This window comes from Trachypithecus francoisi, unplaced genomic scaffold (assembly GCF_009764315.1).
Source record: "Trachypithecus francoisi isolate TF-2019V2 unplaced genomic scaffold, Tfra_2.0 Lachesis_group8, whole genome shotgun sequence".
Classification (NCBI taxonomy): Eukaryota; Metazoa; Chordata; class Mammalia; order Primates; family Cercopithecidae; genus Trachypithecus; species Trachypithecus francoisi.
Window position 1 is genome coordinate 60,227,473 of NW_022681473.1, and position 27,598 is coordinate 60,255,070.

General features: G+C 41.1%; 1 protein-coding gene across 3 annotated transcripts; it reads left to right on the forward strand.

Moving 5' to 3' along the window:
• Positions 1–27,588, forward strand: TRIM5 (tripartite motif containing 5). 3 transcript variants are annotated; one of them, XM_033207968.1, is made up of 8 exons: positions 1–111; positions 9,570–10,053; positions 10,640–10,735; positions 11,382–11,612; positions 23,452–23,474; positions 25,075–25,175; positions 25,471–25,497; positions 25,756–27,588. In XM_033207968.1, exons 2-8 carry the CDS (start codon positions 9,631–9,633, stop codon positions 26,340–26,342), a joined length of 1,488 nt encoding a protein of 495 aa, XP_033063859.1. In that variant the 5' UTR covers positions 1–111; positions 9,570–9,630; the 3' UTR covers positions 26,343–27,588. The 3 variants fall into 3 exon arrangements, with proteins under 3 accessions (XP_033063859.1, XP_033063857.1, XP_033063860.1); XM_033207966.1 differs by having other exon boundaries at positions 36–259; XM_033207969.1 differs by lacking the exon at positions 10,640–10,735 and having other exon boundaries at positions 36–259; positions 25,756–27,527.
• The last annotated feature ends 10 nt before the right edge of the window (positions 27,589–27,598 follow it).

Below are 27,598 nucleotides of genomic sequence, written 5' to 3' on the forward strand. Positions count from 1 at the left end.
GAAATGCCATTGGCCTGTAGTTTATCTTTCACTTTCCTGCCCTGGGTGTGACCAAGAATTTCCTGCACTTCCTCTAGGAAAATTCCTTTGTGCAGATCAGGCCCTGGATTGGTGAGTGAATCCTAACCATGTCTTTCCTGGCCTGCCTTCACTCTTCTCCCCAGACTCACCACTTCTGCACTGGTGTCTGAAGGTATATTGAGTGACTTTGTGGAGGGCAGAAGTAGGAAGTCTTTGGGACAAAACTGAATTTACCTTGGTGAGTTTAACTTATCTGAAAAGCTATTCGGGATGGGGAAAAGACACAGTTCACAGACGTCCTGCTGCCAGAGCTGACTGAGGGGAATAGAGCTGCCTGGTGGGCAGGCAGATTTGAAAGAAGGGAGAGCTTTAAAGTGAAGCGCTTTGTTTCCTGGAAGGCTGGTTATTTTTCCACGCTGACTCTCTCCCCATCCCCTCCTTATTCTATAATTTTTTATTGAACTTTGCTGTAGAGAGCCAGAATTCTCTCTTTCAGTGCCTTCTCCCAACAACGGCAAAGACAGGGACCTTGGAACCCTAATGATTTAATGCCTATCAGTGTGCTAATGTAGTGTTTCTGCATATCTCTACAGGTCAGCTCTCATCACCTGGGCCTGTCTCTGTGGCATCACCTTGGTGGTGTGACAGCTGTCCAGCTCTGTAGCCTTGTCGTTGTCACTGGTAAATGGAGTTATTTCCCTAGTTCATATTGGTTACAAAGATAATGGCAAAAAAAGGCAAGCAGGTTTTATTTCTTGCTAGGAGTGGAGAATAAGAGAACTCCTTCTCTAAAGCCCCCTCCCCCGAAACAGTGGAAAGCATGGGCTTTAAAAGAACTCTGCATGGGAAGAGAGAGGAGTGTTAGCCTGCAGGGTGGAGCTCCAGTTGTGCCACCTCTGTTTATAAACACGTCTTCATACAACCCGTGCCACAAAGTGGTCGAGATTTTCTTGTTTGCTGTCAGGGTGGGGTAACACTCGAGTGATATGTTAATGATCTAAAGGTAATGAGGGATTGTCTGTTCCAGTTTACACTGGTTTGGGGTTCTAATTTCCTCCTTGGATCTGGTCGGGGTGAAGATCTGCACTATGCTGAGCAGTCTGGCTTCTTTAAGCAGCGTTGTCTATAAATAAAGGGAATAAAGAAAAACTTTAAGAAAGATAACTTTCCCAGTTATTTCATCAGGGTTTCCCTGGTGACAGCGTCTGTTTACCCTTACTAGGGCACCAAGTCCAGACTCAGGGAACAACTGGATTTCCTTAAAAATCATTAACCTTGCTCCCCCCTCTCCTTGGGCCGTACGTGCCCTGCAAAAGCAGAGCTTAGGTGAGATACAAAGAGCAGCAGAAGCATGTGAAAGAATACCCAGAGATGGCACCGTTTCTACCTTTTAATAAACAAAATGAGTACTTGTGTAAACCAAAAATAAAATTCTGTGGCCCCTAGCCACCTGAATGGACTTTCTCAGCCAGGCTGCTCTTAAAATGTAACCTGAAAAACTGATTCAGGCCATGACAGGAAGTGGGAGTGGGACCTGACTCGTTATTTCTCTCCAGCATGAACTTCAATATAGACCCTAAGTCTGGTAGGAAACATTTCAGTCTATTCTCTCTGAAGCCTGATACCCTAAGGCTGCATCTGCACAGTAACAACTTTGGTCTCCACAGTTGCTTATCCGAACCTAGACACTTCCTTTCTATTGATCCCAGGTCTTTAGATAAAGACAATTGTCAACCAGAGTCTTTCTTAAATGTATTTGATTGAAGTATCTTGTCTCCTTAAAATATATGAAACCAAGCTACACCCCAACCAGTTTGGACACAAGTTCTTAGGATCTCCTGAGGGCTGTGTCATGGGGCATCGTCACTCGTATATGGCACAGAATAAATCTCTTCAAAATATTTTACAGTTTGACCCTTTTCATCGACACTTGGTTGATGTTAATGATATCAGATGTCAGAAATGGTGTGATAACAGGATCCTGAGACACATGAGAGAGGGAGTCTCTCTCATGGGGACCCTCTGTATTCAATTCCAAATGTCCTTCCCATGAAAGATATAGCTGCACTTAAGCTAATTCAAGCTTATATGGAAGACTCCAGGCAAAACTGTTTCCTCATCCCAACTTCCCTTCATCTGACCAAATCTTACTGCCTTAAGGTTGATTTTGGAGAGTTCACCTCTGCTTCATGTTTCTTATCCCTGCTTCTGGTGATAAATCAGTGTTTGGCACCCATCTTCTGAACTCATACAGAATACCTTTCTCATGGCATTGTAAACCAAATACACTAATGGAAGGGGGCCTCAATCAATTTGGATGTTTATTTTGCCAGGGTTGAGGACATGCCTAGGAAAAAGGAACACAAAATCACAGGAATATATGTGATTCATGCTTTTTCCAAAGGGGGTTTGAGGATTTCAGTATTTAAAGGGGAAAGAGAAAAGAAAAAATGGAGGAGAGTCAATAAAAGAAGCAAAAGGTTACATTCTTTTGAGGCTTTAGCTAGCGTTAGCTGAATCCATAATTTACATGTTAAAGGAGGGCTTGGAGGAGTAATCAATTATGCACTGTCTCCCACTCAGTGAATCTGCATTTTTACAAAAGATAAACAGGGAGTAGCAGAAACAGTCAAACATGCATTTGTCTCAGGTGAGCTGAGGGATGATTTATCCTCTGTCTTTGTCCCATACTAGTGAAGATAAGCTTGCTAATTGACATTGTCAGAGTGAAATTCAACAGATGTCCGTTTCAGAGTAAAGACCTTGGGGCCCACAAGAAATTTCCTTGTAAGCAAATTGTGAGGGAAGCCACCTGGGAGATATGTAGCCCTCTATCTTTGCAGCTATCTATTTAGGAACAAAATACTATAGAAGGTGGTTTTGCGTGGCCCAATTCCCAAGCTTTAGCATTCCCTTTGACACAGTGAGTTTGGGGCCCCAGATTGTTATTTTCCTTTCACACCATATATTTCAAGATTTTAGAATTGATTCAATAATCTTTGGCTTCTATTTTTTTATTTTGCTAGTATGGTGGGGAGTATACTATTAAATGGTTGTGATATTGTGAAATACGTTTGGTCTTCATCACTGTTTCCTAGCATACATCTCCTACAATTTTTGAATCTGCAAAGTGGTAAGTGTCTTTTTGTATGATAATTAATCAACTGATGGCTGGCAGCCCCTCAGTAGCTTCAGGAGTGGGGGTCCTCACCAGAAAGACTAAGGCAGAAAATGAGGGTTGGGACTTTCAGCTCCACCCACCAACCTCTGGGGAGAAGAGAGAGGCTAAAGGTTAAATTGTACTGATAGCCAGTGATTTAATCGATAATACCAATGTAATGATGCCTCCATGAAAACCTAAAAGGACAGGGTTCAATGAGGTTCCAAATAGCTGAACACTTGGAGGTTTCTGGAGCGTAGTGTGCCTGCTGAGGGCAGGGAAGCTCCATGCCCCTTCTCTCATGTGTCAGCCTATGCCTCTATCTGTATACTTTGTGATGTCCTTCATAATAAACCAGTATATATAAAGGGGAGAACCCTGACTTAGAGCCAGTCAGGCAGAAGCACAGGTAAAACAAGCTGAGTCTTGCAGTTGGCATCAGAAGTTGAGGGGCAGTCTATGGGCCCAAGCCTTCAGCATGTGGAATCTGATGCTATCTCCAGGTATAGTGTCAGAATTGAATTAGAAGACACCTCACTGGAGTTTGCTGCTGAAAGAAGGTCTCCTTCTAGTTTTGGGAAAAACCCTCGCAAATTTGATCACAGAAGTCTTCTGTGTTGATTGTTTACTGAGAGTATAAGCTATGCTGAGTTTCTGTGTTTCCTACACAGTACTATGGATACAGCTCTGACTGGAGGAACATCAGGTTTTTGGTCTTGGCGCTGATAGGATTAATGACATGGACACACGTGGAGTGATTTTAAGGAGCAAAAAGTTTAATAGGCAAGAAGGAAGGAAGGAAGAAGAAAAGAGCTCCCCCAAACAGAGACAGGGGAAGGGGGGATTTGGCAAAGAGAAAAACCTCTTGTGTGGTGGAAAAGTGGCTGCTTCTACTAGGAGGCTGGAGGAGGTGGTGTCTGATTTGCATAGAACTCAGGGGATTGGTTTGACCAGGCATGTCATTCATGTGACTCGGGAAAAAACTGGCCCTCTCACCCTAGCCTTTCAATACACAAATGCAGGGCACCACAATGTTTTATACATGGTGGGGATATGTGGTGGCATCTATATTGCCAGGCACATACTGGGGCAAGGAAGAAGATGGTGGGAATCACCAGGTTTGGATGGACCCAGTTTCTAATGGCCAACATTTGCATATTACAACTTGCTGGCCCAGCTCTGAGAGCCGGGGCTTTTCTGCTAGACGAATGTTTCTGGAGCTGCTTTAAAACAAACGAAAACTTCCCAAGGACCCCTTTTCCTCTCTATCTGCCTAAAATAATTTCTTAATAACTCCTATAACAGTATTAGGTGATATTGCTTAGCAAATGAATCTCAGTACAATTTCATTTTTCCCACCTATGTATGAAAGGTGATGCCTTCCCATATAACATCAGTACTTTGCAGCTATATTATGCTTAGAGAAACAGTTTTACCCTGGTCACAGGAGAAGAAAATTCTGTCTATATGCATATTGCTTGGATTTTACAAAAACTTGTTATTGTCTTGTAGTGTCTTTGTTGCTTGTGTTTAGCTGTCACCTCTAGGACATGTTGGATTTACATTTTCATGATCTCAGATGCCAGAAGGTCCATGTGTAAGGTGCAATAACCTGACATGCATGGCAGGTTGCTGACCTGAGAGATACCAGGCAGATAATTGTGTTCCCATCTCAACCTCCCTGACTGCTGTGCAGCCCTTGGGTCACTGCTTAGGTAGTGGTGGGGTTAGCCCCATGTGTGAAAATTCTGGTTCCTCTGCATATTCCTCTTACTATGTCTGTTATGGCAGCAGTTACTTTGACATGGGCTCCTTGTAATATCACATTAAACATAAATTTCACAGCCTCATGGCAGAAGGCAGTCTCTGTTCCTCTCTCCTGTAGGCTCTTGATGCATCTCAGTGCTGATGCAATTTTTTATGCAATAAAAGATAAATGGAGTCCTCACTCTCATGTTTGGATCACAACTTGAGTCATAAACAAGGCTAGACATTATCATATGATCTAAACCTCTGATCTTCTGATACAGGACAATGTCCCTGAAGCATAACAGTATATGCTGTTGGCCCATTTTCAGTATCTAATACCACTGGATGGATTGTGCCTCCATCCCACCTTCATTCAGCCTTGTTCTTTATGGCCTTCACAGATGATGGGAGGAGTGTACAGTTTTTGTAGGTCTGAATTTATCTCCATATAGCCTTTATAACATTTCTGTCTTTTTCAGAGCAAGGGAAAGACTCATCAACTGTCTCATAGTGGAGATCTTTGTTTTACCATGAACCCTTGACAGCCAGCAACACATCAGTATCCATTAAGGTCTTCTCTTACCTTGTTTTTAGCTTTACAGCTCCATTTACCTGGAACTCCTGACAGCCCTTGATCCTAGATTGAGGCCACAGGGTCATTACTAAACTCAGGTCTGTCAGTCAACATCTCTGAGCCACCACTCTGTGATATTTCCCTGACTGAACACCAGCAGCAATTTCCAATCTGATTTGCAGTTTCCCTTGTGGGAGATAATAGCCCTAAACTAACCAGGTTCATGCAGTTCAGCCAGGGTATGCAGGACAGAAGAACCATGTGGCACAGCCTCCTCAGATGAGTTCTCAGTGAGAGTCCCTAGGGTAGTACAAGAGGTATTATCTCTATCATGTGAGTTTTTTAAGAAATGAAACTGGCTGGATGTGTGTGAAACTGCTGTAGGTTAGATAAGCTTAGTACCCCAAAGGACTGATTATCTTGTGAAAGTTCATGAGAACAGTTCTCAGGGACTTAAAAAAGGGACATACCTGGTTTTGTGGTGGAAAATGAGGAATTTAAGATCTATATACAGCCTTCCTAGTCCAAATCTGCCTTATATATCAGAATATATTTACTATCAATATATTATTATACTATACTATTACTATATATTTCTATTACAGAATATATTGCTGTCAATAACAGCCTCATGTAGGCTAGCAAGACAGCTGACATTTCACTATTGTAACCCAATAAATTTCCCAGAAGAAAACAATACCAGAAGGATAAGCTAGTATCATCTTTACAGGAGAAAAGAGCTCAAGCCTGATATTAACCCTTTGTTCCCACATGTGTAGTCTAGTTCCCAACACTGTTCCTTTTATCTCGATTTATCTCTCACTCTCATTTGCTCTCCATTTCCTCCATCACCTTGTCCTGCAAGCTGTCATCAGCTCTCTCCTATATCCTAACTAATCTTCCCCCTTGCACACTAGATCTGTCTAACCTTTCGCAACCCATGCTCAAAGTTAATGATGTCCCCACTTCTGCTGATTGAGATAACTTTAATGGACAGTTGACACTAATAATTTTTCCTCGTTCTTTTTTTTTCTTTTGAGATGGAGTTTTGCTCTTGTTGCCCAGGCCGGAGTGCAATGGCGCGATCTTGGCTCACCACAACCTCCACCTCCAGGGTTCAAGTGATTCTCCTGCCTCAGCCTCCCGAGTAGCTGGGATTATAGGCATAAGCCACCATGCCTGGCTAATTTTGTGTTTTTAGTAGAGGTGTGGTTTCTCTGTGTTGGTCACTGGTCTTGAACTCCCGACCTCAGGTGATCTGCCCACCTCGGCCTCCCAAAGTGGTGGGATTACAGACGCGAGCCACCGCGCCCAGTCTAATTTTTCGTCACTCTTAAGAAAGAGTTCCCAAATGTTATGTCATTTGGGATGTGTCACATTTTCTGATCCCTGTGATACTAAAAGTCTAACAGGTCTGTGCACAATATGCACCATAATAGGTCTGTGCACAAGAGGAAACTGGCAACTTAAAACCCTTAGATGTTGCATTTTCCGTGAACAAGTTATTCATATATGTAATTTCTTCTACTAATACATTTGCCCTGTTCTCATCCTATGTTTTCTCATATCATGCTTCAATTAAACCTTTATGTTTTCAATTAGTAATTCTTGGATAACCCTTGCTTCGCTTCATTATTTGACTTCTCAAGAGCACTTACCTCTCTCTAGTAGTATTCATCATATCTGCTATTTTGTATATATATGGCTGATCATTTAGTTTACTATAATGTTTTAGGTGAATGCCAAGTTTACAGTAGATTAAACACCACATTAATCTTTGTCTTGATTGTGGTCCAGTTGCTAGCATATAATCAATCTGCAACAATAATTTGTCAAATTGTGGCAGGCCAAGTTTCACTAATGCAGGCCTCCATAACAACTATTTCAGCACTAACTGAGTGTTAAGTTACTTTTTTTTTTTTTTTTTTTTTCAGACAGAGCCTTGCTCTGTTGCCTAGGCTGGAGTGTAGTGGTATGATCTCAGCTCTTTGCAACCCCCACCTTCAAGGTTGAAGCAATTCTCCTGCCTCAGCCACCCAAGTAGCTGGGATTACAGGCACCCACCACCAAGCCCAGCTAATTTTTGTATTTTTAGTAGAGACAGAATTTCACCATGTTGGCCAAGCTGATCTTGAACTCCCTGCCTCAGGTGATCCGCCTGCCTCGGTCTCTCAAAGTGCTAGGATTACAAGCGTGAGCCACCACACCTGGCTGGTTAAGTTAAATATTAAAAGCTGAGGCCAGGCGCGGTGTCTCACACCTGTAATCCCAGCACTTCAGGTGGCCGAGGCAGGCGGATCACAAGGTCAGGATTTCGAGACCAGCCTGGCCAATATGGTGAAACCCCGTTTCTACCAAAAATACAAAAATTAGCCGGGTGTGGTGGTGCGTGCCTGTGGTCCCAGCTGCTCGGGAGGCTGAGGCAGAGGAGTCACTTGAACCTGGGAGGCGGATGTTGCGGTGAGCCGAGATTGAGCCATTGCATTCCAGCCTGGGCAAAAGAGCAAGACTCTGTCTCAAAAAAATAAATAAATAAATAAATAAAAGCTGATAGAGCCAGTGCCCTTATACAAAGGCTGGAATGTAATAGAAGCCCACCGAGAGTTTTGCCCAGACATTTCCTGGGCCTTGAAGCATGACAAGATAATGAAGGAATCGATTAGGACCTGTTTAGGATTAAAAAAGTTGTAGGGGGGTCTGAAGGAACTCCCCAAACCTTAATGATTTAGCAGGAGAGACAAGATAAGGGTAATCACCCCAGCACCTGGACCCATCTAGATTAAGTAAATTTACTGAGGCTCCAGAGGAAGGTCTTTAAAACTCAGACCTTAGTTATAGATTAGAAGAAGAAGTTAATCACTTATGTTTTTAGATGAATGCACAACTATACCTAGACATATAGCTTAGAAGGTATATAAGCTCTGGAAAACTTTATAATTTTAGTCGGTCTGGCAATATTTTCTAGGCCTTCTCTGTGTATGCAGTTGCAGAAATAAAAACTCCCTTCTTTCCCAGTAAATCTGCATCTTGTTATTGGGCCGCGAGAATAAGCAGCCGACCCTCCGTTAGGTCCAGGAACAAAATCATCTCATCTACTATTTTAAGACTTCTCTCTCAAGACTGATATCCATTTCCTCTTTGTTTCTAGTTTTCAAGTCTCTGACATGTGTGATCCACTGAGTATTTCTCTATCATTACTTTCTACACTATGTCCATACCTTTAGGCTCCCATAAATGTCCTTGGCAAACTTTCAGGACGAGACTCCCCAGAACCTTCCATCTGTTGTGGATTCCTCTACTTCCAACCCCAATTACTCTGTGTATTAATTGAATATATGCCATTATCTCCATTTGTCATCAATTAACCAAAAGAGTAGCAAAGAGGCCACTGAAAGAGGACCCTGAATACGGGGTCATCTCAGGTCACCATATTGAAGATAAATAATTTTTGTAAATCACTTATTATGTCTATTTATAAATTTGATGAAACAGTCATTCACTCTGCTGATAATAAGAGCAATCATTGCAAATGTACAGTGAGTGATGAGATCTGTTACACTGCATATAAGGTAGTCAGAGCAGGTATTTTTGATAATACAACATGTAAGGAGAGAATTTAATAAAATCATACTAACATCAGAGAAACATTTCATGCTGAGAGAAGAGCAAATGTGAAAGGCCTGAGGCATAAATGATTTGGTGATTGTAATATTGAGGATGTGTTTTGGCTTGGGAAAGAAAAGCCCTGAGAGATGATGGGTCACACAAAGATCTTGGTAGAAAAGACCTCAGTCTGTTTTCTATTCATTGAAAGTAAAGAAAAATGATAACCAATGCACAAATAAGAACAGAATTTGTCATATGACACGAACCGGGAGTAAAGTATTTAAGGTGATTACGAAAAGCCCTTATTACCAGGTAACCAAACATGTTTTCTTATTTCTCCCCTTTTTTTTTTGTCCTTAACTATTTTCATCTTGCCCATTTTCTAATTGTGCACAATCAATATCCTTTCTATTTCTACCTTTCTTACTTAGTCCCATTTTAACCTTCCCAATCATGCAGGGATCTGTGAACAAGACGAACCTCAGCAGCCAGGACAGGCAGGAGCAGTGGAGCAACTGCTATGGCTTCAGGAATCCTGGTTAATATAAAGGAGGAGGTGACCTGCCCCATCTGCCTGGAACTCCTGACAGAACCCTTGAGTCTGCACTGCGGCCACAGCTTCTGCCAAGCGTGCATCACTGCAAACCACAAGAAGTCCATGCTATACAAAGAAGGAGAGAGAAGCTGCCCTGTGTGCCGGATCAGTTACCAGCCTGAGAACATACGGCCTAATCGGCATGTGGCCAACATAGTGGAGAAGCTCAGGGAGGTCAAGTTGAGCCCAGAAGTGGGGCAGAAGGTTGATCACTGTGCACGCCATGGAGAGAAACTCCTACTCTTCTGTCAGGAGGACAGGAAGGTCATTTGCTGGCTTTGTGAGCGGTCTCAGGAGCACCGTGGTCACCACACGTTCCTCATGGAGGAAGTTGCCCAGGAGTACCACGTAAGAGACTGGGATGGAAGGAAGAGAGGGCAGAAAATGGGACCTGATGGAAAATTTTCACTTTGCCTTGACATTAATTGTCTTGTCATCATAGACCTGAGGCCTGGGATTATTTTTTCCGTGCTACGCTTAACTTCTGAGGCTTGAAGGACGGTTTTTTGCATTTCATCCAATTACTGGAGAATAATCCTAGAGTATATATTCCTGGCCAGGAGTAAATATTTTGTACCTTAGGTTAGATGGGTAGAGATTTGGTGTCCAAGAAAAGCTCTGATTACCCCTTTCAGCAGGAGAGTAACTGGAGTGGGTTGAGATACAAGTTCTTTCCTTGCTGCAGGATCAGATTTTTCTTCTAGGACAAAAAGAATCAGTCTACTCATGGTGAGGAGATGGGGAGGTCTATTACCTGAGATGTAGGGAGCACATTCGCCAATGTAAGTTTTCTTCCAAGTCATGGATTCTCATTGCCATTCTCACAGTTTCTGCAAATTTGTTTCTTCTGAGATCAACCTGATTTCACGTTTATACTCTATCTAGGTGCTGGGAAAGCTCATAGTTTGACTATGGTGTGATTCCTTTCTCACAGGTGAAGCTCCAGACAGCTCTGGAGATGCTGAGGCAGAAGCAGCAGGAAGCTGAAAAGTTGGAAGCTGACATCAGAGAAGAGAAAGCTTCTTGGAAGGCAAGAGGATGTGGTTCCCGAAGGAGTTAGCTAGAAATCTGGGCAGGACCATGGGAAGGAGCTTTTTTTCCTGTTTATTCCCTGACACTTGATAAGTCCAGATGTCACTTGATTAGTTCTCTTCATTCTTTCCCTGATGGGGTGTGGTGGCTGGGGAGTAAATATGCCACAATGAACACAGACATCTGTAGGGAGCTGTTTACATGAAGGATCTCTCTGGTGAGGATGGCTAGTGAATCCTGCGTTCTAATTTTGTGCTACTTTCTGAGTCCATGACTCTACTTTAGGAAGACATTTGGCAGTGGTTCATGATTCTTTCCTCAATGTTCAACTTTTGTCGGGGAGTTTGAGCTTGGGCTGATAAAAGCAATACAGGCAGGCATGAGTGTCCCGGACAACTGTGTGAAAGGCAAGCTACATCCAGGTAACCCATTTGGACTCAGAATGAACCTCAACATACCCATTCAAGGTCATTGTTTTAAAATGTCATGAAGGAAAAGAAATAGGAAAATCAGCTTTCCTAAGACCTACTCTCCTTCTACTGTGTCCCACCTTGTGAGAACTCCCCAAAAGAAACAGTTCTTTTCCTGACTAACGCCTCTGCCTGGTAGACTGAGTGCCCCTTTCTCTTTTCTCATCTCTGAAGATTCAAATAGACTACGACAAAACCAACGTCTTGGCAGATTTTGAGCAACTGAGAGAGATCCTGGATGGGGAGGAGAGCAATGAGCTGCAGAACCTGGAGAAGGAGGAGGAAGACATTCTGAAAAGCCTTACGAAGTCTGAAACTGAGATGGTGCAGCAGACCCAGTACATGAGAGAGCTCATCTCAGATCTGGAGCATCGGTTGCAGGGGTCAATGATGGAGCTGCTGCAGGTAAAAAGTGGAAAGAAGCCTGAGCATTAAGATTAAAGAAAAGTGAAGGCTATTTCCTTTTCTGTGTTGCTGTGCTCTTTCTAATATTAACAATGTTCCCTGCAGGACCGCTTTTCTGAATCAGTTGCTGACGTTATAGGAATAATTGAATGTAGAAGTAGCAAGAGATAATCCTATTTTTATTAATTTATCCAGAGCAGTACACAAATTTGACATAGTAGAGATGATCAATTAGCTCTAGTTATGTTTGATGGGTTCCTGTTCTCTGTAATTCAGTGTTGAGCCCTTATCAGTGCAGTTTTCATTGCTTAACTTAGCCACTGGCAAACAAATACATGTCAAAATACAAGATGCTTTTTATTGTTTCCCTTCATGAAATTAATTGAGACTTTTCCTCTTTATTTTCTGAAAAAAAATAAGTAACTGCTATCACTTCTTCTTTATATGCTGAATAGAATTCACTAGTAAAGGTCGGGCACGGTGGATCACGACATTGGGAGATCGAGACCACCCTGGCTAACACGGTGAAACCCCGTCTCTACTAAAAATACAAAAAATTAGCCGGGCGTGGTGGCAAGTGCCTGTAATCCCAGCTATTCGGGAGGCTGAGGCAGGAGAATGGCGTGAACCTGGGAGGCGGAGTTTGCAGTGAGCCAAGATGGCGCCACTGCACTCCAGCCTGGGTGACAGTGCAAGACTCCATCTCAGAAAAAAAAAAAAACGAAAACTGCTCTCATCCCAATTTTCATGATGTTAACTATAATTGTTAACTATAATTGCCACATTGTGCAATAGAGGTTTTAAAGATAGTCTTCTTTTCATTCTGAAGTTGGTATCCTTTTACCAACATCGGCCTGAACTCTCCCTACACCCCAGCTCCTGGAAACCCGTCTTCCACTCTCTACTTTTATGAGCTCAACTATTTTTTACATCTACATACTAAGTGATATTATACAGTATTTGTCTTTCTATTCCTGAGTTACTTTACTTAAAGTTCTCCATGGTGTGAGATAGTCTTCTGCATATGGCTATCCAGTTGTTCCAACACAGTGTATTGAAGAGACTGTCCTTCCTTCAATGAATGCTGTTACCACTGTCAAAAACTAACTGATCATAAAGGTATGAATTTTTTTCTGGGTTACTATACTGTTCCATTGGTCTATGTGTCTGTTTCTAATGTTAGCACTGTACTGTTTGGATTACTATAGCTTCATAATATATTTTGAAGTCAGGTATGATGCTTCCAGCATTATTCTTTTTGTTCAGGATTTCTTTGGTGATTTAGGATCTTTTCTGGTCCCATACAAACTTGAGGGTTTTTTTTTTTTTAATCTATTTTTGTACGAAATGTCAGAATTTCAGTAAGGATTTCATGGAATCTGTAGATTACTTTGGGTAACATGTACATTTAAGGATATTACAACTAGACTACCACCATATTACAACTCATCATTACAGCAGCCTTAGAGCAGGCTTATAAGAGGTCCTAAAGGGAGTTCTAAACATGAAATAGAAAGAACAACTGATACCAAAAAAACACACTAATGCACATACCCTACAGACAATATAAAACAAGTACACAATCAAGTCTACCTAACAGCCAACGAACAGCATAATGTCACATATCAATACTAACCCAGAATGTAAATGAGCTCAACCCCCTACTTAAAAGACATAAAGTGGCAAAAGGAATGAAAAGATAAGACTCAACCCCGTCTGCTGTCTTCAAAAGACCCATCATGTAATGACACCCACAGGCTCAAAGCAAGGGAGTGGAGAAAGACCTAATGGAAATGGAAAACAAAAAGGAGCAGGAGTAGCTATTCTTATATCAGATAAAACACACTTTTTAAAACAATGACAACTAAGGACAAAAAAGAGCAAATATGATAAAGGGTATCATTCAACAGGAAGACTTAACCATCTTAAATATATATGCACCATAGGTGGGAACACTCAGTTTCACAAAACAAACTTTTCTTCACCTGAGAAAAGACTTAGACGACCTCACAATAAATAATACTGGGAGACATCAACATTTCACTGAAAGCATTAGACAGATCATCAAGGCAGAAAACTAACAAACTCTGGACTTAAACATGACCCTTGACCAACTGGATCTAATACACATCTACAAAATACTTCATGAAACAACCACAGAAAATACATTTTTCTCATCTGGACCAGAACATATTCTATCATCAGTCACATGTTGAGTCATAAAGCAAGTCTCAATATTTATTAAAAAAAGAAACAAAACTGGCCAGGCGCGGTGGCTCACGCCTGTAATCCCAGTGCTTTGGGAGGCCGAGGCGGGTGGATCACAAGGTCAAGAGATCGAGACCATTCTGGCCAACATGGTGAAACCCCGTCTCTACTAAAAATACAAAAATTAACCAGGCATGGTAGTGGGCACCTGTAGTCCCAGCTACTCAGGAGGCTGAGGCAGGAGAATGGCGTGAACCCGGGAGGCGGAGGTTGCAGTGAGCCAAGATCGCGCCACTGCACTCCAGCCTGGGCGACAGAGCCAGACTCCGTCTCAAAAACAAAACAAAACAATACAAAAAAAGCTGAAATCATACCAAGCACACTTATGAACTGCAGTACAATAAAAATAGAAATCAATATCAAGGAGACCTCTCAAAACTACACAAATACATGCAAATTAAACAACTTGCTCCTTAATAACTCCTGAGTGAATACTGACATTAAGGCAGGAATCAAAAAATTATTTGAAAACTATAAAAATAAGAACAAAACTTACAAAAATCTCTGGCATGCAGCTAAAACAATTAAGAGGAAACTTTAAGCACAAAGCACCTTCATTAAAGAGTTAGAAAGATTTCAAATTAACAATCTAACTTTCCATCTAGAAGAATGAGAAAGAAAAGAATGAACCATTGCTCCACGGTAGCGGAAGAAAATAGATAAGTAAAACTGGAGAAGAACTGAATAAAATTGAGGCACACAAACCCATGCAAAAGATTACTGAAGCTAACAGTTGGTTCTTCAAAAGAATAAACAAAACTGGGTTTTCAAATTTGTTGTTTCCTATGTTTATGTCTGTACGTTTGCAGAGGGACATAATTTAGTTTCGGTGCACTGGCATTTGTTTGTTTTCCAAGATTCTAGGCATACTGTCTGCTATGGTTCAAGGGCAAGCTTGCTGCTTCAGCATTCAGGCAGGGTGGCCCAGAGTCAGGAGGTGACCAGGCCTGGCAGCTGACTCTACGGGGTTGGACCTATAACCTGGGTTCATGACAGTGAGCCTAGAGCCTGTATCTCTGGGGGCTATCCTGAATCCTCAATTCACAGGTCTTGATCTGATACTGCAGCGGGCCTTGAGCTAAAGTTAGCAGAATCTGGCCAGTTCATGGGCTCTGATCTGGCACTAGGGTCCACTGGGAGTGGACCTGGATCCTAAGTATACTGGAGCCCAGTCTAGACTCTCTAGGTCCTCTGGAGCCTGGGTCAACAGTGACCCTCCTGGTGCTGGAGCCAGTGTTTAGTCTGGGTTTGCTAAGGCGAGTCCGGAGCCCAAGATCACAGGCACTGACCTTGGTGCTAGAATAGAAGCTGATTGTGCAGGTGCTATCCTAGAGCGTAGGTCCACAAGTACAGACCTGGGTCCTGAGGCCTTGGGGGCTGGCCTGGAACAAGGATACACAGTGGCAGAGCTGGAGCTGGAGGCAGTCCAGCAATGTGTTCTATTTGGACAGGCTTTGCATTTGGTGTGCTGGAGCAGGCCTGGATTCTGAGTCTGCTGGCTTGTGGACTCACAGGATCAAGCCTGGAGGGTAAGGCCATGGGGGACTGGCCTGGCACTGAACAGGCCTGGAGCCTGTGTTCTCAAATACCTACCTGGTGTTTGCGGCCAAGGGTGCTGAGCTGGCACTGTAGTGGGACTGAAGCCTGGAGACATAGGGGATGCTGTGGTGTTGGGTGGGCCTGTGTCATGTGTCTGCAGGAGCTAGGCTGAAGGATGTGTCTGCAGGTACCCATGATGACTAATACTGTGGAAGTCAGTGTGATGCTGTGGCAGACTTAAAGCCTGGGGCCACTGGGGAAAGCCTGAACCTAGGCCATGCTAGAAGGCTGATTCTGTGGGGGCTGACCTGGCACCAGGGCCAGTATGCACCCTGGGGTAAACCTGGCTCTGGGGCAGGATTATAGACTGAGTCCATTGGGCAGGACTTGAGCCTGAGGCTGCGGGATACTGTGTGGCATAGGGTTGGGCTTGGAGATTCGGTCCGTGGGTACTGGCCTGTATATGCCGGGACTGAACTGAAGGCTAGGTTCAGAATTGTCAGCCTGATAACTAGGGATACAGGGCTAGATCTGGTGCTGTTATGGGCCAGAAGCCTGTGGCCATCAGGGCCTGAGGTCAGCCTGGCTGTGGAGCCAATCTGGAGCCTGAGGCTATCGGACTGTCCTGAAACTGAGAATGGCCCTACCACTGAGGGCAACCTGCCATTTAGATGGCCCGTAGACTGAGTCCACTGCACAGATCTGGAGCCTAGGGCTGTGAGATACAGCCTGGAGGCTTATGCATAGATATCAGTCTGGAGTCTGGTGCCTTCAGACCTGCCAGATGGGGTTTTACTAAATTGAGCCCAGTGTTAGGGCCTGAGGTAACTTTTGGTGCTGATATTCCCCTCTTTCTCCTTGTGGGGGTTACCTCTCACATGCTATGCTGCCTAGAGTTGTAAGAGGGGTGAAATGGAAAATGTAAAACTGTCCTTCCTACATTCTTCCATGAGTGTTTTTCTTATTTCTGTGCTATACCCAGATGCTGTAAGCTCCCACCCTATTTCTTAGTTCTGGTGAGGTGTTTTAGTTCTTGGATGGTGGTTTAAATTGTTTTTGTGGGGAGACAACTGCTAGAGACTCCTTTGATACTATTTTGCTGACACCCATCTGCAATTCCTTTCATTTCTATCTACAGCACACACACTTATGTCTCCTCTTTTATTCCTGATTTTGGTGATTTTGTTTTCTCTCCCTTTTTTTGTCCTTTCAGTTATATTTGGTCAGTTTTATTAACTTTTACGAGGTTAAAAAGGCTTTTTGCTACATTGATTTTTATCTTTTTTTAAATTTTCTATATCGTTTCTGCTCTGATCTTTATTATTTCGTCTTTTTCATTGAGTTTTTTGTTGTTGTTCCTTTCCTAATGTCCTAAGGTGAAATCTTAGATACTGTGAAATCTTTTTTTTCTGATATAGTGTTTATTCAGTGAATTGTTTTAACTGTATCTCATACATTTTAATTTTTGAGTTTTCATTCAGCTCAGTGTATTTTCTAATTTTCTTTGTGATTTTTTGGTTTTCTCTTGGGTTTTTCAGAAAAGTAGTGTTTAATTTTAAAGCATTTAAGAATTTTTTAAATGTTTCTTCTGCTGTGGATTTCAAATCCCATTCCTTGGTAATCAGATAACTTGTTGTATCATTTGTTAATGCATTAAAACTTACGGTATGGAACATTACATGAGCAGGAAAATGTTTTATATGCATTTGAAAAGAATATGTATTTTGCACTCATTTGGTGAAATAATCTAAAGATGTCCGTTAGGTCAAGCTAACCGATAGTGTTGTCTTCTATATCCTTTATGGTTTTCATACCAGCCTTTCAATTAATTACTGAGAGTAAATTATTGAAATCTTCACCAGTTGTTACTGAGTTATCTGTTTTCCATTTTTTAATTCTTTATATATTGTTTTCAGTATTTTGAAGCTCTGTTGTCAAGTGAAGATACACTAATATTGTTATTTCCTCTTGACATATTGAACCTTTCTTTCATTGTGAAATATTCCTGTTATTCTCACTTAGCAGTTCTTGCCTTACAGTATCTTTGGTCTAATATTAATATATCTACTTGAGTTGTCTTATGGTTAAAGCTTTCATAGTATATATATTTTATTTCTACTTTGGGTTTATTTATGCCTTTGAATCTAATATATGCTCTTCTGTAGTTAGTGATAACTGAATCTTCTTCTTTGCCCAGTCTGTCTGACGGTCTCTGACTTTCCATTTGGGTTTTCATTATAACATTTAATGCAATTATTGATACAGTTTTACTTAAATTTACCATTTTGCTATTTGTTTTCTATATTTCTGCTGTCTTTTTTGATGTTGTTATTTTCTATATCCTTAACTGGCTTCGTTTGTGTTAAATAAATATTCTCCAATGTTTATTTTTAGTTTTTCTCTTTTTCAGCTGTATGACACTAGTATTCTTCCTAGTGGTTGCTTTAATGATTACAATATGCATCTTGTCCTATCACAGCCAGCTTCTGATTAATGGTAACTTAATTCCAGTAAAATACAGAAACTTTCCTTCAATATTGCTTCATTTTCTTCATCTTTGGTTATCATTTTGTCATATATCTCATATGCACATATGTTATAACCTACTAATATAGTATTGAGTTACTTTGTAATAAACTTAATGTCTTTTGAAGTTATTAAGAAAATACTTTGGGAAATAAACTATAGCTTCTTTTATCTTAACTCACATTTTATAGTATTACCATTTTGTTTAGGTTTTGAGTAAATCTTTGGAGGAAATTAATTTCAACTGAAGAAAATTTAAAAAATATTTTTGGGAAGAAATATTTATGGGAAGAAATATTTTGCAAGGGCTCACACCTGTAATCCCAGAAATTTGGGAGGCTGGGGCAGGTGGATCACCTGAGGTCAGGAGTTCAAGATCAGCTGGCCAACATGCAGAAACCCCATCTCTACTAAAAATGCAAAAATTAGCTGGGCATAGTGGCATGTGCCTGTAATCCCACCTACTTGAGAAACTGAGGCAGGAGAATCACTTGAACCTGAGAGGCAGAGGTTACAGTGAGTTGAGATGGTGCCACTGCACTCCAGCCTGGACAACAGAGCCAGACTCTGTCTCAAAAAAAAAAAAGAAAAAAAAGGAAAAAACATTTTTTCTTCCGTCTTCCAGCAACAAATTCTCTCGGTCTTCATCTGAGAATATTTTTTCTTCATATTTGAAGAAAATTTTTGCTTTATATGGAGTTTGGAGTTGACAGTTTCTTTTAGTGCTTTCAATAAGTCAATCTAGTCTTTTCTGTCATCTATTATTATTTAGATGAAAAGTCAGCTATTAACTATATTGAAAGTATTCCTTATATAATGATTAATTTTTCTCTTGCTGCTTTAATTTTTTCTTTGCTTTGATTGTAGCCTTTGGAAATTTTTCTATGATATATGGATCTCATTAGTTATTTAACTTGAGATTCATTGAACACAGATGAATATATTGATATAGATGAAATATTAATTTTTATAGAATTTAAACTATTTTTCCCCAATTCTTTTCTACTTGAAAATGTAGCAACATACATGTAATAGGTCTTAAAGCAGGTTTTAGAAATCTTTTCCTCTCTTCTTTCCTTCTGGAAGACCTATTACATGTACATTGCTACATTGCTACATTGTGACATCTGACATGTCTTTGAGGCTACTTTTGTTGTTTAAGTCTTTTTTCTCCCTGTTCTTTAAATGAGAAAATTTTTATTGATGCAGCTTTTCAGGTTCAACGACCTTTTTGTGTGCTGTGGAGCACTTTTAGCAAATATTTCATTATTGTTATTTTACTTAAAATTTTCAGAATTTTTATTTCCTTATCATTTCTGTCGCTTGAGCGTATCTATTTTTTTTGAGTCATTGTTTTTATACGTCAGTCCTTTAAGCATAGTTCTCCTTAGTTTTTTAACCTATTTGCAATAGTTGCTTTGAAGTCTTTATCTTCTAGTTCCAACATCTGGGGTCACTTGAGGATATTTTCAATTTATTGTTTTGAGGGTTTTTTGTGTGTGTGTGTGTTTTTTTAAATCCCCCTGAGCTGTGGTGTTCTATCTTGTTCTATCTTGTTTCTTTGTATGTGTATACATTTCTTTTGTAAATTATATATATCTATATTTTAGACAGAGTCTCACTGTGTCGCGCATGCTAGTATGTAGTAGTGCGATCTTGACTCACTATCACCTTGACCTCCTGAACTCAAGCAATCCCCTCACCTCAGTCCCCACAGTAGCTGTGACCACAGCTCCACACTACCATGCTCACCTAATTTTTGTATTTTTTGTAGAGATGGGATTTCACCATGTTGCCCAGGCTGGTTTCAAGCCACTTGCCTCAGCCTCCCAAAGTCCTGGGATTACAGGAATGATCCACTGCAGCTGGTCAAAATGTACAGTTTGGTTACTTTGTAGTTTCTGAGACTTCCCATCCTCTAGTCTCTACCCAGCAAGAAGTGTTCCTGTATCTTCATTTAGTTACTTCCCTATGGTTGCTACTGTCTCTGCTGTGTTTAAAGAAAACTCAAATATAAATTTTAAGTTTGGCATCCTAGCTTTGCCCTGTGTGTCCATGTATCTTTGGTTTGCCTCTAATCTCGAATAGAAGTTATATTCAATCCCCTCAAGGCAGTAAGGCTTCTGTCCTCTCCTGATGAATCTGTGCTTGGGTTAGTGAGATTGCCCAAATTAATTCAAAGTTAAGGCTGTTTTAAAATCTGCTACAATTTACTCACTGATACGTTGTTTCACTTATCCTTTCCATATGTGTGTGTCTTTAGCATGGCCAGGGTTGCATATAACTTACTTCTAGTTAAGTTAATATATGTAATTCCTGTTGTTCCCAGCCACAGTGCATTAGTGCTTTTAAGATGGGCATCTGGGCTGGCACGGTGGCTCGTGCCTGTAATCCTAGCACTTTGGGAGGCAGAGTCGGGCGGATCACCAGGTCAGGAGATCGAGATCATCCTGGCTAACACGGTGAAACTTTGTCTCTACTAAAAAAATAAAAATAAAAAATTAGCTGGGCGTGGTGGCGGGAGCCTGTAGTCCCAGCTACTCAGGAGGCTGAGACAGGAGAATGGCGTGAACCTAGGAGGCAGAGTTTGCAGTGAGCCAAGATCACACCACTGCACTCCAGCCTGGGCGACAGAGTGAGACTCCGTCTCAAAAAAAAAAAAAAAAAAAAATGGGCACCTAATCCAACGCGGACAAATGCCACACAAGCTTAAAAGTTTTTTATGTTAAAACTTAGAAGTTCTCCTTTCTCCTGGGGTTTGTATCAGGAGAGTTACATTTCCTTCATGTACAGAGAATAAACTCAATGTAGAGGAATAAGTAGAATTTGGAGAAGGACATTGATCACATTTTTGTTTTTTGTTTTCAGATGGAGTCTCACTCTGTCGCCCAGGCTGGAGTGCAGTGGCATGATCTTGGATAACTGCAACCTCTGCCTCCTGGGTTCAAACAATTCTTGTGCTGCAGCCTCCCGAGTAGCTGGGATTATATAGGCATGCGTATTTTTTGAAGAGACAGGATTTCACCAGATTGGCCAGACTGGTTTCAATCTCCTGACCTCAAGTGATCTGCTTGCCTTAGCCTCCCAAAGTTCTGGGATCATAGGCGGGAGTCACTGTGCCCGGCCCATAGACCGGATCTTGATGACAAGGTTTGAGTTTCAAAATTCAGCTATGACTGAAGTTGTAATTGCCCTTTCCAAAATCCTTGTCACCATTTAACCCAGTTTTATTTGGTTTATGTTACATATAACATAAAAGTACTAATACAAAAAAGCAAAACTATTTGATTGTATGTGTAGATCCAGCTATTGGCTTTGTTCTTGAAAAAAAATCTATGTGGAAAAGTTATGTCTGGCATAAAGGAGACCAAAGACATTTCATTGGTACATATCTGCTAAAACAAAACAATATTTGTGATAAAGAGGAGTAGATGACCTAAAACCATTAAGAATGTAGCCTAGCTGGGTGCAGTGGCTCACGCCTGTAATCCTAGCACTTTGGGAGGCTGAGGCAGGCGGATTGTCTGAGGTTGGGAGTTCGGCACCAGCCCGACCAATATGGAGAAACCCCATCTCTACTAAAAATACAAAAATTAGCTGGGTGTGGTGGCGCACACCTGTAATCCCAGCTACTCAGGAGGCTGAAGCAGGAGAATCGCTTGAACCCAGAGGGTAGAGGTTGCGGTGAGCCGAGATTGCACCATTGCACTTCAGCCTGGGAAACAAGAGTGAAACCCTGTCTCAAAAAAAAGAAAAGAAAAAATAGAATGTAGGCCAAACTGACCTGGTAGAGACTAGAGTTCAGAGTAAATGTAGTTTTTAAGACAATGACTGAGTAGATATTAGTAATATTATGGACAATGTGGTATAATAGAGAAGACAGTATGGTTGGTGTTATATAATAAAAATTCTTAGTTGTTGATCCTTGTTGCTCCTTCACTACTGAATGCATTAAACTGCATTTAAGTGACAAACCTGGGTAAAAGTAGAGATTGGGAAATCAATTGCACATATGTGTGTCAAACTTAAGGAAGTAAATGAAGGCAGTTACAGTTCATGTCTAAAATGAAGACAGCAACCTTAAGAAGTACGTAGGCCGGGTGTCGTGGCTCATGCCTATAATCTCAGCACTTTGGGAGGCTGAGGCAGGTGGATCACTTGAGGTCAGGAGTTCAAGACCAGCCTGACCAACATGGTGAAACCCCGTTTCTACTAAAAACACAAAAAATAGCCAGGCATTTTGGTGGGCGCCAGTAATCACAACTACTCGGGAGGCTCAGGCAGGAGAATGGCTTGAACCCAGGAGGTGGAGGTTGCAGTGAGCTGAGATCAGGCCACTGCTCTCCAGCCTGGGCAACAAAGTGAGACTCCTTCAAAAAAAAAAAAAGAAATAAAAAGAAGAAAGAAAGAAAAAAAGAAGGAAGGAAGGAAGGAAGGAAGGAAAGAAAGAAAAGAAAATATCTATACTTGTTTCGTACACTTGTTTGCTTATAACCTCAGCAAAAGCCACATAAACATCTTGAGCACTATTATTCATTCATCTTTGATTCTTCAAAACGTGACATAATGCCTGCAGAGTAAGTTTATATATAAGCTTTGTTGTTTATTTTTGTGATTTTGTTTTTGTTTAGTAATGGGGTCTTACTCTGCAACCCAGACTGGAGTGCAATAGTGTGATCCTAGCTCAATGCAGCCTCAATCAAACTTCTGGGCTCAAGAAATTCTCCCACCTCGGCTTCCCAAGTAGTTGGGACTACAGGCTCATGCCACCATGCTTGGCTAATTTTTTTTTTATTTTTTGTAGAGATGGGGTCATGCCATGTTGCATAGGCTGTATATCTGTTTAATAAATCAATGAAGCGGCTGGGCACGGTGGCTCAAGCCTGTAATCCCAGCACTTTGGGAGGCCGAGACAGGAGGATCACGAGGTCAGATCGAGACCATCCTGGCTAACACGGTGAAACTCCGTCTCTACTAAAAAAATACAAAAAAACTAGCCGGGCGAGGTGGCGGGCGCCTGTAGTCCCAGCTACTCGGGAGGCTGAGGCAGGAGAATGGCGTTAAACCCAGGAGGCGGAGCTTGCAGTGAGCTGAGATCCGGCCACTGCACTCCAGCCTGGGCGACAGAGCGAGACTCTGTCTCAGAAAAAAAAAATAATAATAAATCAAAGAAGCACTAATTATTTAAATCATTTCATGGAGAGCCATATACGTTTGGAGAAAAACAAATTGGCAGTCACTTCTTTTCTTTCTAAACATGTCCCATCTGCGGAAACCAGAAACCTCTTCCACAAGGATGAAAGCTATTTCTGCGTTTAAGGGAACTTGAAAACCTCACATGAGTCTTCTGGGATGATTGCCCTGAGTCTTATCTGTGCTTTTTTGTCTTTCACACTGTCACCATCTCCATTCTCAGCACATTAGGGACTGGGGGAAATGTGATGAAACTTTCTAAGTGAGGAGAGACTATTTATTTCTTAATTGATGTTTTCTCTCTTCTTCCCAGGGTGTGGATGGCATCATAAAAAGGTATGTGTGGGAGGACAGAGATGGTCCTTTTGTGCAGTGAGGAGACATTTATAGCCATTAGAATTGTCCTGGGTTTAATTAGAATAAAACATCTCCCAAGGCAGAAAAATTTTGATATTGTTTTATCATAAATTTCTGGTCACAAATCATCATTTGAATGTTCTGTAACTATTAAGAATAGACCAGATTTGGCCAGGTGTGGTGACTCAAGCCTATAATCCCAGCACTTTGGGACACCAAGGCAGACAGATCAGGAGTTTGAGACCAGCCTGGCCAACATGGCAAAACCCCGTCTCTATCAAAAAAAACAAAAAACAAAAATTAGGGGGGTGTGGTGGCACACGTCTGTAATCCCAGCTATTTGGGAGGCTGAGGCATGAGAATTGCTTGAATCTGGGAGGCAGAGGTTGCAGTGAGCCAAGACTGTGCCACTGCACTCCAGTCTGGGTGACAAAGTGAGAGTCTGTCTTAGAAAAATCAATGAAATTAAAGAAAAAAAAAAAGGAATAGACCAGATTCTATGGCAGAAAATTTGGGTGGTGGAGACTCAGTGTGGGTCAGTAGTGGTTTCAGGGATAAGGTGTTGCAGTATCAGACCCCTGTGCCATCACCATTTTATTACCTACATCTAGTTCCGTTTCTGTATTTAATAGGTACTTGACTTATTTTGAAAGGGCCATATCTTCTTTTTCTGCAATATACCCCTAATTGTCCATTGGGACAATTCCCACATGTTTGTATTTTCCTCCTGGAAAAAGACCTGTTCCTTCTTCATTTATATTTAAATTTCCAAAGTCAGATGTTTATTTGTGGAATATTTCAAAATAATATTCTGGATAATATGTGGTCATGGTACAAAGAATTGATCCATCTCAGTTGCATTCTTTAGAAGAGCATAAAAAGTTGCTATTCTTGTGTCTAAAATTGCATACCTCACACACCTATGTGGTGGTATCAAGTTCTTTCTAACCACGTGAAATTCAGGCCAGTAATAGTTTGGTGCACATAATATCTCATTTGCCAAGTGTTTGTAATTTTTCCCAGAAATCTGAAAGCTTAGCTGTTATCTGAGTACCTCCCTGCTGGGAATAGCTTTGAAGGTCTTAGGCCTCTCCAAACAGGACTCCTCTCTTGATATGTCTCAAATACCAGGAGCCAGGTTTGCCAGGTTCTGCAACCTAACTTTCTAACCATCTCCCTGGGAACTCACATACATAGCGATGATGTTTCCACCCATTAAATGTTAGGGTTTCTTTTGTAAGGCACCAAAGTTTTGTTTTGTTTTAAAATCCTTTTTTTTTTTATGTTATATGAGTTTAAAAATGTAGACAGGGAGAGGTTAATTATTTCATTTTAGAAGGAAGACACTGTGCTTCTGAGAGGTTAAACTCTTCCCACGTTCTCACAGAAAGTAAGTGGGAAGGTAAACAGGAGAATATTTTGTTTACCTCCAGGGTCAAGAGTGTGCACTCTCCCTTCTCAGGATCCCCAAGAAGAGAGTTCAGTGCATCAATGGGCGGAAATGATAGGAAGTCGGGGGTGTTCCAGGGACGCAAGGTCAGAGGTTTGGAAGCTTTTTTTTTTTTTTTTTAACTCTTAGGATTGAGAACATGACCTTGAAGAAGCCAAAAACTTTTCCCAAAAATCAAAGGAGAGTGTTTCGAGCTCCTGATCTGAAAGGAATGCTAGACATGTTTAGAGGTGAGGAGAGCTGGATCAATAACAGGGTTGTGGAATTCATGTGGTGTTAGGGTGCTAAATGGGGAAGAGGGTGCAGTTTCCAAATATGGATAGAGGGTATAGGGGAGGATAGATATTGTCTGCTGCTGATGGGATTGTATTTAATGGGAAATGGCTAGGTGGCTGCTTCATCCCATCATTCAGCAATTTACTGCCCTAATAATATAGGGCATACTTTTCCAAATCTGGAGACAAAGTGAATTTCAGTGCTAACTCCTTTGCTTGTATTCAATATTACGTGTTTTTATAATTTCAGAGCTAACAGATGTCCAACGCTACTGGGGTAAGGAGAAATCACATTATCATCAGCCACCCTGTGGCTTATCATTATTATTATCTTTATCTTTTAGAATTTTATGTTCTCTGTTAGGACTCGTGTTTTAAGATTTATGATTCTCCTTCCAATACACACATAACTTACCCCTCCTTATAACTTCTGAACAAGTTTCCTCATTTTCTCTCAAGTCTTTATCAAGATTTCTCTCATATCACAAATAAAGTTACATTATACCCCTTAACTGACCTGTTAATTTTTCTACAGTTGATGTGACACTGGCTCCAAACAACATTTCACATGCTGTCATTGCTGAAGATAAGAGACAAGTGAGCTCTCCAAACCCACAGATAATGTATCGGGCACAAGGGACATTTTTTCCGTCACTCAAGAATTTCATTTATTGTACTGGCGTCCTGGGCTCTCAAAGTATCACATCAGGGAAACATTACTGGGAGGTAGATGTGTCCAAGAAAAGTGCTTGGATCCTGGGGGTATGTGCTGGCTTCCAACCCGATGCAATGTATAATATTGAACAAAATGAAAATTATCAACCTAAATATGGCTACTGGGTTATAGGGTTACAGGAAGGAGTTAAATATAGTGTTTTCCAGGATGGTTCCTCACATACTCCTTTTGCTCCTTTCATTGTGCCCCTCTCTGTGATTATTTGTCCTGATCGTGTTGGAGTTTTCGTAGACTATGAGGCTTGCACTGTCTCATTCTTCAATATCACAAACCATGGATTTCTCATCTATAAGTTTTCTCAGTGTTCTTTTTCTAAGCCTGTATTTCCATATTTAAATCCTAGAAAATGTACAGTCCCCATGACTCTGTGCTCACCAAGCTCTTGAACCTTCTTACACACTCAGACCCTTCTGTACAGCACCTCTTGTCCATGTGCATCTCATACACCTGAACTCAGTTGCATCATTTTAACCGTCTTTTCCTTGCTGTCTCCCTTCTTTCTATTTGAATGTCCTGCACTCATCAGTAAAATGTTGTAATTATCTTGTGCCATATTCTCCCCAATATTTTATTGACATTTGATAGCAATTTCTTTCATCATTTTCCATACTCCCAAGGAAAATTGACCTATACCTCATAAAATGAGACCACTATTTAGGTATTACTTCTGCCAAATATTTATCATCCAGTTGCCTCTGACACTGACTAAGAAGATGAGAAAAAGCTTTTCAACAGCCTTTCTATATCATCGTGTGATAGTTGTTCACCAATGAATGAGTCCTTAGTCCTGTGTCAGTTTACCCTTGATGCCTCATTTGTGAAAGAGTTAAAGAGAAAATATCATAAATGGTATACTCTAAGTGTAGAGGTTTTGTATCTAGAGGATCTGAGTTCAACTCCTGTCTCTCCATATACTAGCAGTGTAACTGTGAATAGCATACTTAAATGGCTGTGCTTCTTTTCTTTTCTTTCTTTCTTTTTTTTTTTTTGAGATGGAGTTTTGCTCTCGTTCCTCAGGCTGGAGTGAAATGGTGCGATCTCGGCTCACTGCAACCTCCACCTCCCAGATTCAAGCAATTCTCCTACCTCAGCCTCCCAAGTTGCTGGGATTACAGGCGCCCACCACCACCCCTGGCTAAATTTGTATTTTTACTAGAGACAGGGTTTCCCCATGTTGTGTTGGTTAGGCTCGTCTAGAACTCCTGACCTCAGATGATTCACCCGCCTCGGCCTCCCAAAGTGCTGGGATTACAGGCATGAGCTACCGCACCCAGCCTGTGCTTATTTTCTTAAAATAATTTTTGTATTAAAAACTTCACATTAAATAAGTCCTAATGTTTTATTTCATAGTAGGGTGACTAGAGTTAACAATAACATTTTGCATATATTTTGAAGTAGCTAGAAGAGAGGATTTTGAAAGTTCTCAACACAAAGAAATGACACATATTTGAGGTGATGGATATGCTAATTACCCTGGTTTGATTATTACACAATATATACATGTTTCAAAACATCACACTATACCACATAAATATGTACATTTATTATTTGTCAATTAAAAGTAAAATAAAACAAAAAACCTTCATCTAATACTTTGGATCATTGTGAAAAAATAAATTCCTGAAATATAAAGCATCTATCT

Coding starts and splice junctions, on each gene's coding strand:
- TRIM5 (XM_033207968.1), top strand. CDS start 9,631: ATGGCTTCAGGAATCCTGGTTAATATAAAGGAGGAGGTGACCTGCCCC. Junction 11,613..23,451: donor CAATGATGGAGCTGCTGCAG/GTAAAAAGTGGA, acceptor TCTTCTTCCCAG/GGTGTGGATGGCATCATAAA. Junction 25,176..25,470: donor AATGCTAGACATGTTTAGAG/GTGAGGAGAGCT, acceptor TTATAATTTCAG/AGCTAACAGATGTCCAACGC.